The sequence below is a fragment of the Pipra filicauda genome, unplaced genomic scaffold (genome assembly GCF_003945595.2).
Source record: "Pipra filicauda isolate LSUMZ 115617 unplaced genomic scaffold, ASM394559v2 scaffold517_size385040_pilon, whole genome shotgun sequence".
In the NCBI taxonomy this organism is placed as follows: Eukaryota; Metazoa; Chordata; class Aves; order Passeriformes; family Pipridae; genus Pipra; species Pipra filicauda.
In genome coordinates, this window is record NW_024104662.1 from 208,987 (window position 1) to 229,092 (window position 20,106).

General features: G+C 34.7%; 1 protein-coding gene across 2 annotated transcripts in view; it reads left to right on the forward strand.

The window, feature by feature from the left end:
- Positions 1 to 20,106, forward strand: part of ADGRV1 (adhesion G protein-coupled receptor V1) — a 202,908-nt gene that overhangs the window by 51,255 nt on the left and 131,547 nt on the right. For both annotated transcript variants that reach the window (XM_039386937.1, XM_039386938.1), the window contains 15 exons: positions 709 to 835; positions 918 to 1,103; positions 1,829 to 2,009; positions 2,605 to 2,768; positions 3,418 to 3,541; positions 3,938 to 4,204; positions 5,984 to 6,110; positions 7,558 to 7,775; positions 8,890 to 9,633; positions 11,671 to 12,044; positions 14,018 to 14,194; positions 15,813 to 15,993; positions 16,589 to 16,791; positions 17,422 to 17,551; positions 19,068 to 19,148. In XM_039386937.1, coding sequence (XP_039242871.1) covers positions 709 to 835; positions 918 to 1,103; positions 1,829 to 2,009; positions 2,605 to 2,768; positions 3,418 to 3,541; positions 3,938 to 4,204; positions 5,984 to 6,110; positions 7,558 to 7,775; positions 8,890 to 9,633; positions 11,671 to 12,044; positions 14,018 to 14,194; positions 15,813 to 15,993; positions 16,589 to 16,791; positions 17,422 to 17,551; positions 19,068 to 19,148 — 3,284 coding nt within the window. The remainder of the gene's footprint in view (positions 1 to 708; positions 836 to 917; positions 1,104 to 1,828; positions 2,010 to 2,604; positions 2,769 to 3,417; positions 3,542 to 3,937; positions 4,205 to 5,983; positions 6,111 to 7,557; positions 7,776 to 8,889; positions 9,634 to 11,670; positions 12,045 to 14,017; positions 14,195 to 15,812; positions 15,994 to 16,588; positions 16,792 to 17,421; positions 17,552 to 19,067; positions 19,149 to 20,106) is intronic.

The following is a 20,106-nucleotide window of genomic DNA, read 5'->3' on the forward strand; positions in this document are numbered from 1 at the left end:
TTTAGGGTTTGTGAATGATGAAAGTTATAAATGCATGGCTGAGTGTTTGATATTCCAGTGTCTGATGCAATAATGCATTAGTTGTTTTAAACTGCCAGAATTATGATTTGCCTGAACTAAGTGCCTGAGCTGACTGGAACTATAGAAAATTTTCTGTGGTCAAAGATGAGAAATTGTCCTTTTTTGAATTACCTACTTTTATTTTGTGTCAACACAAATTACTCTGTCTGTGGACATTTTTTTAATATGCAATAAACATGACACGTTACCCTTTTAAATAGATATTTCCTATTTGTTCATTTAAGTTTCCTTTTAGAAAACATTGAAGATGCACAGGAATCTAAAAATTCATAAACCAAAACTTAATAAGCCATATCAAAAGCATCAGTTTGAAGGTGCAGTCTTGATGCATCCTTCAGTAGTAATTTTTCTGGCATTTTTAATGTAATGAACTTCAAACAGTGTTATTGAAAATTAACATCCCTAGGGAAATGAAACGAAGTTACTTCAGAAGCAAAGCTGGGTTTTTTTGCAAATAAATGAAACAAACAGACATGTTTTTCCTAATTTATTATATACTTTACAGGTAATTGTATTCATAATTTATTCATAAAATTCATCAGGATTCTGATGTCCTTTACACATATGTGTATTTCCTTAACAAAGAGAACCATCTCTCAAAAAAATTCTTTTGCCTTCCTTTCCCAGAGTCAGTGTGGAAAATCAAATATTGAAATATGGGTTTACAACCCGTGAAATTATTATTTTGGAAAATGATGATCCTGGAGGGGTGTTTGAATTTTCTCCATCTTCCAGAGGTCCATACAGCATAAAGGTATTTATCTGAATAACTTCTCCTAATCATTATGGGCAACTAAGCAGAGTGCTTGTGAAAAGCTAGATTTTCTTTTTTACAGGAAGGGGATTCTGTTGAACTGCAGATTGTCCGCAGCAAAGGAAATCTTGTCAGGCAGTTTCTGCACTACACTGTAGAACCAAGGGACAACAATGAGTTTTATGGAAGCACTGGAATTCTGGAGTTTAAGCCTGGGGAAAGAGAGATCAGAATTACTCTTTTGACAAGGATGGATGGGATTCCAGAGGTAAAAATTAATATTTTCCCCTCTTCAAACTGTGTTCACAGCATAAAAGTTTGTCACTTATTAAAATATAGAAAAATATATAGGAGCAGAACAAGTATGCAATGGCTTTTCTACAGAATGTATTCCCAACCTCCAAAACAGGGATACCTGGATAATGAGAATGTGTCTTTCGCTTTAGTAGTCCTCGGTGGATTTTTTTTTTTTGGTAAACTGAAACTGTTACACTTTGAATCCATGTAATTTTTTAGCATTCATGACATTCTGTAGTATATAGTGCCATTGTTTAATGGCACTTTGTATGAACATCTGCTTTCTTTTTGTTTCTTTTTGGATAAATAGCTGCTAATTGCACTCAGTGCTCCCCAATCTTAATATTTGCTGTATAGATACAAAGATGTGATACTTGTTTTAGTGTTCGATGATGCTTTTTTCCTGTGAGCTTTTTTCCAAGAAGTACATGAAGTACAAAGTCCCATTAGATTAATAATGCAAGCTAATACATTCCTTCAAAATTACTTTAGTGTCAATGGTTTTAAAATCTTTGTTTTCCCTGTTATAGGTGGCAATGTACAAAACCATTTGCACGTAGAACTTGTGTGTGGTTTCCTTTTGTTGAAATTTGTCTCTCTTTCTGCCTGACTACAGACAGTGGATGTTTGCCCATTTTTTTTTTGATGTGAATACTGAATATGCCTTTTTATTCTGACTGAGTTTCCCTCTTCTAGCTGGATGAGGCATATGCTGTAGTACTCAGTGGCTACAGTGAAATGCCAGGCAAGCTGGGGAATGCCACAAGGGTCAATATAACCATTTTGAAGAATGATGATCCACATGGTGTCATTCAGTTTCTACCTGGTGAACTATCAGTAACAATAAAGGAAAGTAAAGGAGAAATCGTCTACGCTGGTAATTCTTTTTATTAGAGTTACTGCTTTATCTGCTATCTGCCCCTGCAAGGCTTCTTTTCCCCATTTCACCTTCCTAGGACAACGTCTGCCTCAAGTCTCCACTCAGAAGTTTCTGAAGGGGTACAGTGCCAGCAGGATGAGTGAGCAGTGGAGACTGAAGGGGCCTGGAAAGCCATAGGGATCAATCCAGTAAAAGATATGGCTAGAGAATATGCCAGACAGGGGGGACAGAATATTGAAGTACATGCAAGATGCAGCATGGAGGTAGTAGTTCTACTTGGGAAGCATGAGAAATAGGGTGTTGTGTGAGAGAAAAATAGAGCTAAGTTTTCATATGTGTGACTTCAGTTTATATATCTCTATTGTATCAAGTACAATAACAAATTACAAATTTGACCAAGTTTGAACTGCTGTAATTGTCTATTACAGGGTGTGTGCCCTTTTGTGTAGTGCTCTCACATATTATTAGTTTTCCAAGGAGTGGATTTACTCATTATTTCCTTTTCATTTTGCTTCAACTTTGCTGACCTTTTCCGGTTTTGACTTGTGTTGTTCTGAAGATGCACATTGACTGTATGTGTTTGCATTTTTAGCTGCTTACAGAGTTTTAAGAAACCAAGGAAACTATGGCAATGTTAGTGTGTCCTGGATTGTTGACCCAGCATGTACCAATGATGTCTATCCAGAACAAGGGACTATTTTCTTTGATAATCTGGAGTTTTCAAAAAATATCACCATTTACTCATTACCAGATGAGGTAATCATTTTTACAGTGTTTTTGTGTAAGTGTGTGGAGAAAAGAGAAGTGCTAAAATATTGCAATTTAAGAAGGAAGCTCTGTTTTTTTAAGAGCCTGATAGTTATTTGTAGGCAGAATCAAACTACTGGTGTAAAACTAAGTTTACTTAAGCAAATCATAAAAGAATTCAATATGCTGTGCATACCTATAAACAAAAAAAAATTAAAAGCTGACAGTAGTCAAGTGCAGTTAAGATATAACAATAAATAAATAAATCCCTTGTTTTGATAGCAAGAATCCCATTTTATTTATTTTTAATGTGGATATATTTGAAGTAATATAAGAAAGAATGAGAATAATTAGTAATAAATAAATAAAGCTGTAGAAATAAGTTACGTGCATCAGAAGCAGGAAACTACAAGATAACTTTTGGATCACTGGTACAACATTTAAGATGAGAGGATTTATGTAAAGGGTTTTTGACTGATGATGATTTCTGTGTGAGTGAATGAACTGTCATTTGTCATCCGTCTTGACACGCCTAAGGATCAATAAATAAATAACAACACACAAAAATCTCTGGTTTGTTAAACCCCTCAGCTGTTCATTTTAATTTCTTCATTGTTTTGTATGCAAGAAATTAATTTCTTAATACTGTCTCATTCAGGTACCTGAAGAGATGGAAGTGTTCATCATCAGATTATTCAATGCTACTAATGGAGCAAGACTGGGCAATATAACCAGTGCATTTTTACGTATTACAAGGAATGATGATCCCATTTATTTTGCCGGTTAGATGTTACTGTTTTTAAATGTTGAATTCATATACTGGCCCAAACAGATTTTATAGACAGATCAGATAACTGAGAAACCTTAATCCTAGTGGAGCTATTATGAAATGTACTTTTTGTTGCTGTCGTGTTGAATTTGCTTTTGTTTTGTTGTTTGTTTTTTTTTTTACTTCAGAACCTCATTTTATTTCATTACTCTCTTTTTTGATGCTGGATTGGTCAGGTGGCTAAGCACTGCAATAGTTTCTTGTACCCGCGAGTATTTCCATGCCCTTACTACACATGCCTTATGTTTCCCTGAGGCAAAGAATCCTCTCATCGAGGATTAGGTAAATAGGTCAGAGGCAAGAAGCTCAGGCTTGAATTGAGGAAGGTTTGTTGCTTGTGTTTTTTCAGAGCCTCTGACAGTGAGTGTTACAGAAGGGAGCGTTGCAAACTTTACAGTCCTAAGGAATGGATCTACTGATGCTGCTGTTGCTGTTCAGTATGTGACTGTTAATGGAGACGCAACAGCTGAGGAGGGAGACTTTGTTCCCAGTGGAAAGAACAGTGTCATTTGGTTCGATGTCAGAGAAAGAGAGCAGAATTTATCTGTGTATATCAATGATGATGATACCCCTGAAACTGATGAAACATTTTATATCTTCCTTTTGAATTCTACAGGTAAAAGTAATGATTTACTGTATGTTTAGCAATTCTCTCTTTTTTTTTTCACTGTATTTTTTACAGCTTGGTCTTATCATAAAACAATATATAAATGCCACACATTATATGAATAAGGTTTGCTTCAGCATTTCTATGAAATTACTGTACAAAGTGTTTGGATTTTCATCTTGAACCTTGAATTGGAAACAAAAATTAAATTAAACAGCTGAAAACTGTCCTGCTGAACCAACTGGAGTTAAAATCTCTTTTCAAATGTAAATGCTCCAAATTAGATGGGGTTTTGACCTGTGGAAGAAAATATAAGTTAAATATAAGGAATAAGTAATTTTTATCAATTACCTGAGTATAAGGTGGCTTATGTGTTTCCTGTGGTCATCTAGAATTCATTCTAATACTCAGCTCTCTACAAAACATCAACTTTATGGAAATGATTGGACAAAACCATTCTTCTCTCTTCTTAAATTTTCAGCGATCTGCTTCTACTTTATTAACTGTGTTCAGGGTTGGCTGGTAAAACTTCCTTTTACCATCTTATTGTGAACTTGTGATGGCTTTTCTCCTGACACACATTCATAGAATCATAGAATCGATTGGGTTGGAAAAGACCTTCGAGATCATCGAGTCCAACCCTTGGTCCAAATCCAGTCCATTTACTAGATCATGGCACTCAGTGCCACGTCCAATCTGTGTTTAAAAATCTCCAGGGATTGTGAATCCACCACCTCTCTGGGCAGCCCATTCCAATGCCTGATTACTCTCTCTGTAAAGAATTTTCTCCTGATATCCAACTTAAATTTCCCCTGGTGGAGCTTAAGCCCGTGCTCCCTTGTCCTATTGCTGAGTGCCTGAGAGAAGAGACCAACCCCCACCTGGCTAGAACTTCCCTTCAGGTAGTTATAGACGGTGATGAGGTCACCTCTGAGCCTCCTCTTCTCCAGGCTACAAGAATGGGTAGAATACAGAATATTTCTATATGCATTCCTGAAAGCAAAAAAAAAAAAAAAAAAAGATTATTTTCTTTCTATGATCTATTGCATATATTGGCCTTGAGTGTTACATCCCTTTTGAAAATTGTGTTGGACCGTTGTACCTCAGAGAAAATACAGATAGATATATATGAAGTTAAAACCATAAACACATTGTTTACTTTGGAATAAAAACTGGTCTAGTGCTCTTAAAAGGGCTGAAAAACAGGATGGGGATGGAAACACTTCAGTGGGCGTAAGAATGGTGTTAGAATGTCTCTACCATGCTTATATGCACACAGAAATCCTACTACCTTTGCTCTACTTCAAAGATATCTTGCATTTTTTCCTTTCGAGTAGGCTATGATATGGGTATGAATAACCTCTTAGACATTGATCTTGCGTTGTATTTAGTTAAAGTGCAATATTTCTGTTCTAGGTCTAAAGGAGAACTAGGATCTCTGAATACATATCTTTTTCTTCTGACTTGACTAATTGATCAAACGAAGTACTAACTCTCATGCAATCCTTTCTGCTCAGATTTGCATAATTTCTGGTCATGTCACTGACATTTTTTTCTGCAAATCTACTTTCTTACTCTCTGCATGAAATGTTACTTACATATTTTTTATTTTTACTCTGATTTGCCTGTTACTGAATATCTCGAATATTGGTTTTCAGCTACTGTTTTATCATTACTCATTTCTTTGTTTGCATGAAAACTGTTTGTTTGAGAAGGAAACATATTCAGTTTTAGAGTTACCTCCATTTCTGATTCCAGTTTTGATAAAATGAATCACCCTCTTTTTAGGGGATACTGTTGTCTTTAGTGATGGAGTGGCTACAGTTATTATTGAAGCAAATGATGATCCTAATGGAATTTTCTCCTTGGAACCTTTAGAGAAGCCAGTGGAAGAAGGAAAAAGTAACATTTTTTTGTAAGTAAACTCATGTATTTTATGGATGAAGTACTTTATGGATAGTACTTTGATTTAATCCCATAGACATTTGCATTGATAAAAATGAAAACAAAAAGTAATGTAACAGATATTAAAAAAAGCTCTACCAAATTTTGGATTGAACTATTTGTAAACATATTGAAGACATCCACTGTTATATTATCAACTAGACTGTGCATATTAAAATGTGTACAGAAATTCATATTAATTATAAATAAATAAGATTACAACATTGGATTTTGGTTATATTCTCATGAGAGTGTAGATACAGAAAGATATAGATGATTATCAAAATATTGGTGATTGGTTCTCCTGGACCAGTGGAGAAGTAAAAAAATCTTTTCAAAATGGACCTAAATACAACTATGTATTTAATAGACCAAATACAACAATGTGGATTACCAGCATTTCAGGACCTTTTTTAGTCCTTTTTGATAAAATGTATTTATTAGGAAACTGTCTCTTCCATACCCTCAATATGATTTGACTTTTGTGTAGTACATGACAAAAGGGCCAGAGTAGTGTATATTGCAAGCAGTGAGAACAGCTGTGGCAGCACTGAACTATAAAGGGAGGAAATGGAATTACTGCAACAGTGCTACACAGCTGAGAATAGAGTGCCCTGGTTAATGGCAACATAAGGAAACCTTTGGAGGCAGAAAAAACACAATTGTGTTACTGTGCCTAGACTACTTTTGCTAAATTAATTTTTCAGCTTTGTATAATTTCTTTATGCAATTTCTTTTTTTTTTTTACTGTGCAAACAGAAGCACAGTAAATGTAAACACATTTTGTTAATAGAAGAATTATGTTCTTCAGTTTTTATTTGTAATGCCTTTTGGAAATTGGTGAAATTATGTTACCAGATAGCTGTGCAAACAAATAAAAGCTCATTTTTGTTTACTACATTCTTAATGTCGAATAATCACAGATTTGTGAAGGATGTAGTATGTAACCCAAATTAAATACCAATATAAAACAGAGATTAAGGAGCTTTGATTGTTAAAGGAAGAAATGTTTGTGGTTAAATGTAGATGTTTCTCTTTCCTCTCTAAGAGTGGCCAAGTATCTCAATTTTTAATGTTAATTTGCTGAACTATACCTTCATTTATATTATTTACATAATGGAAGTGCAAAATAAACTTATGTTTTGCTTAACAATACTACTTTGCATGCACCTTCATTGATTACTTTGTTTCTAAGATACCTGTGGTGTACCTGGGAGTAGCATTATACTGTTAAATGGCAGGCCTTTGAAGAGGATTGGATTACCGTTCATGGTTTTATTTGTTGTTCATGGCTGTTTAGAATGTTGTATAGTATTTTTCACAGTAAGAAGGATTAGTATAGTTGTGTTTTCCTTTGCTAATGGGGAATGTTGATGCATACCTGCCAGAACATTCACTCTTTCTGTATCTCTGAACAGAATTTTGAGACATAGAGGACACTTTGGCAATGTCTCAGTAACCTGGCAGCTGTTCCGTAATGACTCTACACTGAGGCCAGGAGAAGAGTTCTATGAAACTTTTGGGACTGTGTGCTTCATGGATGGTGAAGGATCAAAGCCAATAACACTCCGTGCTATTTCGGATAAAATTCCTGAATTCAATGAATTTTATATTTTAAAGTTGGTGAATGTTTCAGGTATTGTCTTCATATAACCATTCTCTCTTCCTGTCTCGTAGAAAATAATTATGTTTAATCGATCAAAACAAAATAACCCTCTGAAGAGCTTTGCCTTGAAAATCATGTTTTGATGACCTGTACTTTTCTCATAAGATTTTAGATTTTAGATTTAGATTTTAGATTTTATTTTTCATTTAATTTATGAATACAGTTTTGATGAATACATTTTTGGTCATCCCACCTTTAAAAAGGATGCCTTTTGGTGATTTCAGAGATGTAGAGCTTTGTATAGTTGAAGACAAAACAAAGGTTTTAAAGGCTATGCATAATGGAGATTGGTTGGTTTGTTTGTTTTTTTCTAGAGGTGGTAAAATACATATAATTACCACTTCATATCACTTAAATTACGACTGCTACAGGTCTCCTGCCCACCGGAGTTCCAAATCTGCTGGACTCCTTCTACCTTGGTATTATTTATGGTCTTCTCTGCAGACTACCTCTGAAAATGTGTTGACATTTCTGTAAACGAAATCCATATGTGTGTACAGAAGATTTCCTACTTCAGTTGGGTAGAATACTGCTCACTTGGTACGTGGAGGCTCTACATTCACATCATGATCTTCAAATCAGGAATTCTTATGGTGGAGAAGTAGATGGATGACTTATGGCAGGATTTGGCAACAGTTTTAATACACAACTGGTTACAGATTTTGCAGGATATCTCTGCTTATTTCAGAGGCAATGGGCCAAAGGTTGCCATTTCATACTTTTGTAAATATTGAAGTAATATGAGAAATTAATTTGACCCCGTATGTTTCAAATTAATCAAAAGCAACCTATCTCATTACTAATTCAGAAAAGCTGGAGCTCATCTTTTTTAACTGAAAGGCAATTATATTTTGCAGTTCAAAAATAATATACAGCTTTGTTTTCTATGAAAATGTTCACTATAATGTTTTAAAACCAGTACACTTAAATTATGTTAATATTAAATCAGAGCAATTTCTAAGAGGTCAGAGGGTCTTTAAAGACGATTTAGGTCTATTTAGAAATCTATTTTGTTTAAAAAAGTTTAAATAGTTAGTAACATTTTTCAGACCATTAACTTTTACTCTTAATTTCTGTTATATAGGTGGGTCTTCTGGTCCTGGTGGGCAGTTGTCCGAAACAAACCTTGCTGTAACTGTGATGATCCCATTCAATGATGACCCTTTTGGAGTCTTTGTTATAGATCCAGAGAGTCAGGACAAAGAGATAGCAGAAGATGTTCTTTCTGAAGATGATCTTTCCTATATTACAGACTTCACCATCTGGAGACAACAAGGCACTTTTGGTGTTGTCCGTTTAGGCTGGGAAATAATGTCTGGTACGTTTCAAGCTGGACTACCGTCAATGGTAGACTTTTTGTTGCTGGGATTGTTTCCAAGTTCAGTACAATCTCAGCCCCACATGAGACGCTATCACAGCGGAACAGATGCTTTGTATTTCAGTGGAAAAGAGGATGCATTTGGAGTTATTGATCTGGAATACCTATACAATGGAAATACTGCAGTAACTAATTTCACATTTTCAGCATGGTTAATTCCTAACGTCAGTACTGATGGTTATATAGTTGAAAAGGATGACGGTAATGGGACCTTATATTATGGCGTGAAAATCCAAACAAATGATTCTCATATTTCTGTAGTGCTTCATTATACAGCATTAGGATCCAATATGACTTACATAGCTAAAGTAGCAGTCCTGAAATATCTGGATGAAAATACTTGGATTCACCTTCTGATTACTCTGGATGAAAGTATAATTGAATTTTATATGGATGGAATTCCAGTTGTGGGAGGAATTAAGAGCCTTAAAGGAGAAGCAATTGCTGATGGTGAGTCAATAGCTTGCATTATTTTTCTCCATACGTAAACTTCTGCAACGAACACCTTGAAAGGTGTATGCAAGATCCTGAAATTATTATATCCCGTTAGTTGGTTAAAAAGAATGGTTAGAAAATCTTAAGGATTTTCAAAAGGTAAATAGAAATAAGAGCTGGGAAGTTCGTATCAGAACTGTAACAGACCTTGGATTGCAATAATTTGAAAGTAATAATAAGTATATTTCTATATGTATGCTTTTTGTGTATACCTATAGTTATATGTACTTACCATTAATACTTTCCATGAGATTTACAGTGCTGTAGCTGAGAGAGTACTTCTTTCCTCTCTATTTCTGAAACAAAATATAATAATGTTTTTGTTTCTAGTTGTGTATTTTGTTACAGCTAAGCCAATATCTTGTAAGCAATAGAATTTTTCAGAGTTTAGATTTAGTTAAGTATATATTCACATGGTATATGAAAATTATGCCTGTCTGTTTAATAGTGTTCCAAGGAACATTAGCATGTGTACTTCAGTTTCTCTAACTGGATAGTCACAGATTTTAGTCACAGGTAACCATTATGGCCTTTTACACTGAACTAGCATAGCAGTGAATGTGAGAACAATTCCTTTACAAAGTCAGATATTATATGGTGGGAATACATTTGTCTTTAATTTATATTTACTCATTCTTTTGCAATTTCTCTCTCTTCCATGTGTTTTTTTCTTTTTTCTTTTCCCCTGGAAATAGTCTCTATCCTTTTTCCTTTCTTTCTTTCACCATCAGTTTCACATATTTTCTTTCGTGGAGATAGGTAGTGAATGATTATAAGATTTTTGAATACAATCTCCTTTTCTGTAATCAAAGAAGAAAAATTAAAAAAACATACAGTTATGTTAAATGCATATACATCTACATGCGTATATTGTGCACTATATGTGCACAAACATATAGTAATGTAGAGGAGACTTCATTAAGTCTATAGTGTAGGATTTTATTTTTACATGTAAATTTCCAGTGGTTGAAGTCTGTAACAAAGTAATGCCTCTGCAATTAATGATATCGGTCAGATGTGCAGTACTGTAGCTCAGAAAGGACTTTTCCCCCTCGTTTTCTAAAACAAAGATGTGTGAGGTGCAGTAATGCTTTTGTTGCTAGAGGGATGTCTGAGTCATTGTAAATTTTCTATATTAGTGGAGATGGCATGTTCTCTGTCTGGAGATACTGCGAGTGTCAGTTAAGGATTTAATCTCTCTCCATTTAATGTTGCATACTACACAGTGGTGAGCACAGTAGCCTGGGTTTTCTCACCATCCTCTGCCTTGTGTCTTGGGACCATTAACAGTGGTTGTGGTTGCTTTTCTCTAGCAGTGACACTTGGTGTCAGTCCACTCAAAAGCACAGTATCTTCCAAAAGCAGAAAACAGCTGAAGAAATATCTGTATTGTAGCATGATAGGAATGATTATGACCTACCAGATTAGTATACTTGTGAAAAAGGCAATTGTGACCTACTGGCTTGCTGAGCAGGATAATTGTTTGGAGGGAGAGAAATATTAGTGCTGTTGTAAAAAGCATTTGGAATTTGGTGTACTTTTCTGAAGCCCCTATTCCCAGTCCATGATGTCCAGAAGGGCTAATACTCTGGTCATCAGAATGCATTCACTGTCCTAGCAGATGGACACAAAATAGACAAAGCAAATGTCTGGCAAAAAAAAAGTGAGAGGAGTTGCAGCTGCGCCTTAGAAATCTCTAATGGAAAGACAGAAGTTTCCAAGATTCATTAAAATAAGGGATGGTGACAATGTGCAGGTAAAACTAGTAGGATGAAAAACCTGAACTGTCTAGGATGGAATTATTTTTCCTGGGGTGATCTTCCTCTAACACTGAGATGAGGCTTGAGAAACCTCCTGATTTGCATTTCAATATGATTTCTAATCCAGGGATAATAAGCAGTTTAACATTGTGTTTTTTAGTAATTACATTTATTAGATATATTACTTTGAAGAATAACAATAACATGAGGAAAATTACAATTTCCTTCTCAGGTCCAGGAATAGTGAGAATTGGAGCAGGAATCAATGGCAGCAGTAGGTACACAGGGTTAATGCAGGATGTAAGGCTTTATGAGCGAAAGTTGACACAAGCAGAGATCTACGAACTCCATGCAACTCCTGCAAAGAGTGACGTCCACCCTGTCTCTGGGTATTTGGAGTATCGGCAAGGAGAGACCAATAAATCATTCATTGTGTCCGCAAAGGATGACAAAGAGGAAGAAGGAGAGGAGTTATTCATCCTAAAGCTCATTTCTGTGTGTGGTGGAGCTCGAATTTCACAAGAAAACACAACAGCAAGATTAAGAATACAGAAAAGTGATAATGCTAATGGTTTATTTGGCTTCACTGGAGCATGTATTCCTGAGGTAAAGAGTTCATAAGGAAAACTATAGGAGAAATTTTGGATACAATAAAACTAGTGGCAAGACTAACTGACCTTCACAGGTTGATTTCACATTCTTAGTGTTTGTAGTTAAGCAAAGTTTTTTCAGAATTTTACAATGTGTAAGTTCTGCTAATATAGCCTCAGTCACACTGGCATTTGCTGTATCATTTCTTTAAATTCTCCTAGTAATAATAATAATAATAATAATAATAATAGTCCTCCTCCTAATAATAATAATAATAATAATAGAAGAAATAATAGTAATAGAAGTAAAAATAAAATAATATTTTATTATAGTAATAATACAAATATCTCTTATTATTTCTGTTATTAAATTGTTCTTAACCCAGGAGGTTTACCTTTTCTTTCCGATTTGTCTTGATGGGGAGGGAGAGGTGGTAAGTGAGCAGCTGCATGATGCTGAATTGACATTTGGGATTAAACCATGACCGACTGGGTTGCCGATTAAAATATAAAGTTCAATTTTCTTTTTTTGAGAATGGATTATTACCAATATTTTTTTATTATATTTTTTTCTGTGTTACGTGATGTGCTTGAAAGAATTTTACTGCAGGTTATTCACTGACAAGATGTGCTGTATTTTTCCACAATCACTTGCTGTCATAATTTATAAGATATTAATTGATTATATTTGATATTAGTTCAGTTGATACTGGCTGTGAGTTACTTTCTTTAAAAATTAAATTGTCTTTGATAGTGGCCACCATATATGCAGTATATGAACTTATTACTTTGGAGGGAGGATTGAAATAACCATAATTAATTTTTACTTTTTAATCATTATGAGAGAGAAAGACACAATGCCTGTTTCTATTGTTAATGGATTATTTTGGAAAACAAATTTGATAATGCTTTCCAATTTGGGAACTGTTACAACCTTTGAAGTACATCCTTTCTAACTGAAGTGCTTATGGTGTGTTTGAAATTAACCATCTTGCCTGAGTGACACTAGTTTTCAGTTTGGGTGCCTACCATCTGCTATGATAATAGATTCCTTCAGTTTGAAATGCCACTGATAATTCTGTGATGCCACAGATCGTCAGTCAGCACAATAAAAAATTTATATGGCATGTTAATTGTTTCACCTTTATCTTACATCCATTTCACCAGAGGGCTGTTGGAAATGATGCAGATACACAGCACTGTTTCATCAGCGGTTTAATTTCTTTATGTCTATATCTGTCTGTTAAGCAGATGAAGGCATATTCAGTATGTGCACTGTGTTATACAGCAACTCTGAAATTTGTCTAATGCTTAAAAAAAGTTTAGCCTTTCTGACAATTTTCAAAAAAAAATATTTTCTACTTTTGTTTGATGATCATAATTTTCTAAAATACATGGTCAATATCAATACCTGCTCTGTTCCAAATATGTGAAATTGTTGCTGCTGAGAGATGTTCTCCATGAAGACAGAATTGTAAAGAGGACTGTAGCACAAGAAGTTTTTCAAATTTTTTCCTAAATGATGAAATTATAGTTTAATTTTATCGTATCTGTTTTGTTTTCCAGAGTGTTTTCAGTTGGGGGAAGAGGGAATCCAAATCTTTCTTTAAATTGTTGCTAATAAAATTGAAATAATTGACATTAATCTAAAAAATAGTTTCAGCTGCTTTTGACATATCCACTTGAAACATATTGGTTCTGTCTTTGGGATGTAGGTTGGGGGAAGAGATTGTTTCCAAAACAAAGAACAAGGTACAGTTACTGGCTTACCTCAGGGAGGTGCTACAGGCTGTTGCAAATTCCATTAAGATTGTTCTGAACACCAAGTTCAGTATCAGCTTCCTACCACTCCAAAAGAGCTGAAAGTAACATGACAGCAATAAAAAAATCCTGAACATTTGACTAGGATTAGAGAATTCCATGTTTTACATTTATTGCTTTGATTTGCTTTGACCATAACAAACACTTCAATTTTTTGCTTTCTTCCAGACTGCCAGTGAGGGTTCCACTATATCCTGTGTCGTGGAGCGTACAAGGGGAGCCCTGGACTATGTGTATATAAATTACATTATCTCACAGGTTGATTCTGCTGGCATTAATTACTCTGTTAGCGATTTTTCTAACAGCAGTGGCACTATCACATTCCTTCCTTGGCAGAGATCAGAGGTAAACCCTACCTTCCTATTAACTATTCATACTGTCCTTGGAAACCTGGAAAACACCTTCTAAGGACGGTTGACTGGTTTTCATGCTAAAGGCTTTCCTTCACATGGCTTTTATTAGATTTTGTGAGGTTTTTTTTATCTTTGGCATCTAATGAGTGATAGGATAAATGCCTATAGATCTGTTTGCATCTCACTTCACGTGTTACCATGCATACATGTATGCTTAACATGTATGCATGTTGAAAAGAATGATCAAGGGACTTTAAAAATTGGAATATGATCAGGTTTTGATCTGAGTTTTGGAGCTCAGTTTTATCATTGTGTCAATAAAATAGACAGCAGTAAAGTTCCCTGCTGCAATCAAGTATCTTGCAACTGCTGTTTGTGACATTCTGTCTCTTTAGATTAATCTGTTTCTGTGAATTCAAGCCTGACCCACAGCACAGGAATTTCCCATTTATTTGAAGAAGTGATCTGGGATCACAATACTGTAGAAAGTTAGTGTGTGTTTTCTGTTAGTGTTTGTAACATAGGGTGGATTGTCAGTAGAAAATGTTATCTTTAGTTTCACTTTTATCATTCTGCTGAAGTAAGTATGGACTGACTGAAACCCACTGACACCATTTGAAAGGTTCCCAGTGGCTCCACTAGAACTGTGGATTGCATTAAATAATATAACTGATAAGAGCTTGGCAAAAACTTGTGATACTGGAAAATAGTATGCTCCTGTCACTGTTTATTCAGCTTTAATTCTCTATTTAAACATATTACTGCATTGCATACAGTCATTTAAAGTAAAATTTCCCAAGCTTTTCCAGTCTGGTAGCATAGATGAGGCCTGCCTTATTCTATATGGTGGCAAAAGAGGGCTGGTATACCCTCTTGCTTCACTGTATTTAATTGTCTACCTACAGAGGAGCTAATGGGCATGGCCCTAAGAAACAGACTGGGAGCAGTCACTTGTCAGGTGAGATATCCTGAGAGACTTTCCATTGATGCCTATAAGCTACTTATTCCCACAGCTCTAAATATGATCATCTACTTAAACATTTTCTTCTATATATTTGTCAAATCTTATCACAATATATAGAAAGCTGGAATTGTCTGAGACGAATCTATTAGTCTGTGCAGAGCGGGTTATGTTACTTGATCGTATGATCTGTAAGTCAGGTGACATAAAAAGCTTACTTCACTTGCTCTCTAAGTTGGATTAATCACTGTAATGTCTCTCCTGAAGCACAAAGTCTTAAAGATTTTAAAATCTGTCAGATATTTAATTTTCAATGTACTCAATATATCTATGATTATGTTAAGGTGGATATATAAATAGTTTCTTGCTTGGTTATGTGTTTGTGTAACTAGAAGCACTTAAGACAATATGTCTTCCAGTTATGGAAGCATGGTAAAGATGTTTTTGAATGGGTATTGTAAAATTAAAATATTATCCTAGAACCTAGTTTAAATTACATGGAATGCACAGATGTTGTCTGCATTACTTTCTGAAATCACAGTAGATACAGCTGATTGACTAAGAATTTGATGAGTTAAGCAGGGTCATAAAATTCATAAGTGATGTATGTTGCACAGTTTGATTTCTCCATGATTTGGTCCTTCTCTAGGTCCTAAATTTGCATATTATTGATGATGACATTCCAGAGCTAAATGAATATTTCCGTGTGACATTAGTCTCTGCAGTGTCTGGAGATGGAAAACTAGGTTCAACTCCTACCAGTGGAGCAAGTATAGATCCAGAAAAGGAAACTACTGACATCAGCATTAAAGCCAGTGACCACCCATATGGTAACAATGCCGAAGATGATACAGTCTTATTGCAGATTTATGTATAGTTCTAGCTCAAGAGGTAAAAATTTGCCTGGCCTAGCTAGTTGAGGAAGCAATGCCAAGTGTTCCGCTTTGTCTAATTTGAGATTAATTCATAGTTTTTATGCAAGACTGAAAGCCGAGTTACTTATTCTTGAGAATATTACAAAGAAGACATCAAAACTGCCCAGACCAAATGGTGATGATCCAAATAAAGATTGTATATAGTTGATCTTAGGCAAGTTTTTCTGAAATGAGAATTCCTAATGGAGAGAGACGTTTCGGGGTGCTTAATATACCAATAACTACCCAATACTATGACATATTTGGTCTCTTTTGGGAAGAGCTGAGTTAATTATTGTGATGTGCTTTTTTAAGACTGATATGGATATCAGTGAGAGAGGGAATGGTACATAGCACATCCCTGGAAATAGCGTCCAAAGGGCACATCAATAATTATTTTTAAATTTCATAAACATTAAATATAGACATTATATATATTTTTGTTTCAACTTATTACCATATTTTAAATTTGGTAGGAGAAGCCATGTAAATTGTACTTTTTGTCTGCCAGGTCTACTACAGTTCTCGGTGGGGCCACCTCCTCAGACAGGTGATGAAATGATTCTGCCAGCCTCTGCTGTGCCCCATGTTACTGTTAAAGAAGAAGCCGGATGCATCAGACTCTTGGTAGTTCGTGCACAAGGGCTTCTTGGAACAGTTCTCATGGAATACAAGACAGTGCCACTTACAGCTTCCAGTCCTAGAGATTATCAGGTATGGCCATTGCACATGTGTGTAATTATTTAGGAATTTAATTAGAGCTATTTGTCCTAGAGGTAGCATTCATTTTAAGTATTGTAGCTCAGCTATGATTCTTTTAACAGAAACACTTTATTTTATATGGTGTTGTGATAAATGAATGTGTTGTACTCACTTTAAAAATATGAGTCACTATATGCCTTTGGCCTCCTTTCTGTACAGCATGTTGTATTTCCTAGGAAAAGCCTCTGGTTTTGATTTTGATTTCCCTATGAGAATTGCCAATGCAGCAAGAATGGATACTTCCTATTGTTGCTAAGGATATCAAACTTTATATGAGCATACAGGTGCATGTACAGGTGAAGATTCTATTTGTACATGTTCAACAAAATAACCTGTATGTGTCTGTGTTCGCTTGTCTAACTGCTGTTCATGCAGAAAAATGTAGATGAATGCAGATGTTCATAATAGGGTGAATTTAGATGACTTTTTCTTATAAAAAAGATTCAGTAGGTATTTTCAAAGCTGAAGTGAAGAAAAGTAGACGTTTTGATAAAGACAAAAAGAATAAAGGTTGTATTTCTTTTTTCATTTGGGTAAAAACATTTAACTTGAACAAAAATGTGAAGAGCTTTCATGTTGCAGGCTGTTTTGGGCACACTGGAATTTCAGCCAGGAGAAAGATACAAGTACATTACTGTTAACATCACTGATAATTCTATTCCTGAACTAGAAAAAACTTTTAAAGTGGAGCTATTGAACCCAGAGGGAGGAGGTAAGGCACATAAGTCAATCCATTGGTTGTATTTACCTCATCTCTACTCGTCCATAAAAATCTAACTTTGTGTACTATTTCCATGTTATTTCTAAAGACAAACACCTCCCCATCTCCCAGAAAGCTGTAATTTTTTTTTAGGAAAGAGCTGTTCTTCAGGTATTTTGCTAGTTGTTGCTGTAAACCACCAGATCTCAAACAGTGTATTATTACCATGCATTAGATCATTCAAAGCCAATTGACTGCTTTTTGAATTACATAATTTCATGGTTGGTACTGAGAATTAAAATAATGTAAAAATATTTTAATTTTTTTTAATTTATTGATGTTTAAGGCTAAAAGCTTTTTATCTACCACTTGAGTGAAATTGGAGGAATTGCAATAAACTGGCTCATAACTGGTTTAACTGGATTATAGCATTAGAAAATTGTGGGGTTTCTGATGCCTGGGGAGTTTAGCTGAGTTAGAGAGGTAGTTGGTAGCTCTGTGGAAGAACAAGAGAAACATTAAGTGTAAATCCTACGGTGAGATGTTTGTCTCAAAAGGGTTGGCAAGAATCAGAGGTCCTGCCACATAAAATCATTTATGCCTTACAGAATTTATTTCCATTGCAAAAGATTTTTAAGGGAGATTACAAAACTGATTGGAGGAAAAGAAGTGATTTGAAATACTGACAGCCATAAAGTGACTTTTTAACTGATATTATTTTTCTAAGCAATTCGAATTGTAAGTGTGATGCCTTCTGGAAAGTTAGATCATACTAACTTGAATGTGGTGCCATGTGGCACTATTGTACTGTGTAGGGATTCTTTTGATAACAAACTTCAGCTCTTTCATGCTTGTGAGATATTTTGGTCAAGTAGTTGTTTTGTTAAATGAACTTTTTCTCTTTGAATTTTTTTTTTTTTTGTTCAGAAAACTTACAGCTAACTTTTGTAATTTACTAGGCAGATACCCTCTGGACACAAACCCACTTTTTGGTCTTGCCGACACCATTGCAACCACAAAACTTAGGGTAAAGGCTTCATTAGTTAAGCTGCTGGTTTTTTTCAATTTTCTGACATATTTTTGATTTGTGAGAAAATACTAGAATAAGAGAGTTGGACAGGCTTTAGCCACTGCTCCCCCTGCCCCACCTCCCCCTCCCCCCCATTTCTGATTTCTCCATTACAGACCTTATTTAGGAGTGAGAAAAAAGGGACACAGAAGGAAATTTAAAAAAAAAAAAAAAACCAAAAAAAAGAGAAAAGAGAGTTTTATGTGTTTTCTTTCCTTCTGACCTCCCACTGCTGTTTCCAATTTCATAAATTAAATAAGAGGTAGCATATTCAATACTTTTTCTGACTTTTATCCAAAATTCTGTATACTTTCTTGTCCAAAAATAATACTTGCCTAGAATACTTCCCTCTCTTTTTGTGTTGTCCAGAAATGTTTAATTACTTTAAATTACTTTCTGCTTTCTCTTTATTTATAAATATATATATGTGTATATATCTGTGTGTCTGTCACCTTAAAGTTGCTGAGCTCTTTAGAAATGATGGAAGTGGTAGTGGTGATGGGAACATGGATTTCTTCCTTTCAACTGTCCCTCAACATGGTAAGCATTTTCAATTAATCCTATTTTTTATTTATAATTGTAATATCCATCATAAATTACAATGCTGTTACAACTTGTCATAGTGTTTCTTTATGTGCAGTTAGAGCTAATTAGTTTAGGTTTATCGTAAAGTTTTGTCAAAAACGTTCTTTTCAATTTTAATTTAGGTGTAATTGCAGTAGCAGTCAGTGTTTATTGTAAAGCAGAGAACAACAGGTTCTGTATCATCAAAAATACATTGTTGTAGAACACAGTATAGTAATTCCCAAAGTTCAGTTTGCAAAATTAAAGTAGAAAATTGTCAAATTTTCTGGGGAGCAAAAAGCAAAGGCACTTTTTAAATTAAATGTAATTTTAAAATTACCTGATTGAATTCCTTGATGCATTCTCTATATTACTTTGATCCCTGCCTGGCAAAAATACTCTGACAGAAAAGTAAGTTGTGTTAGATATTTTAAAGAAATAATTCAATTGTTTTTCATTTTTCCTCTTTAATTTCTTCAAGTTTCTATTTATGTCATGACATACAGAAAACAAAGATAATTTAAGATTGAAAAAAAAAAAAAACTAGATGAAGAAATAACATAAAATCTGTGGGAACACCCTCTACCTATAGGACTTCAAATTAAATCCTACAGAGCTGAAAATGTTATATAAGTACCCATTATATAAATTGAGTAATTTATTCCCCTGTGACAGCCTGATTTTAAATTGTAAATATGAAGTATTTTAGTTTGAATTTGATGATAAACCTGTGGTTTAACCATTTTTTAGCACTTCCTGTTTGTTTGGTTGTGCCAAAGCTTTTATTTCTCTCTGAGCAGCAAGTTATCTCAGCCAAGACAGTATTTGTAGTAGTAGGATTTATCTGACTTGTTTGGTTTTTTTTTCTTTGTTTTTCATTCCAGATTATGTTAGGATGAGACCTGCATTCATCTCATCTTTCTGCTTACACTGT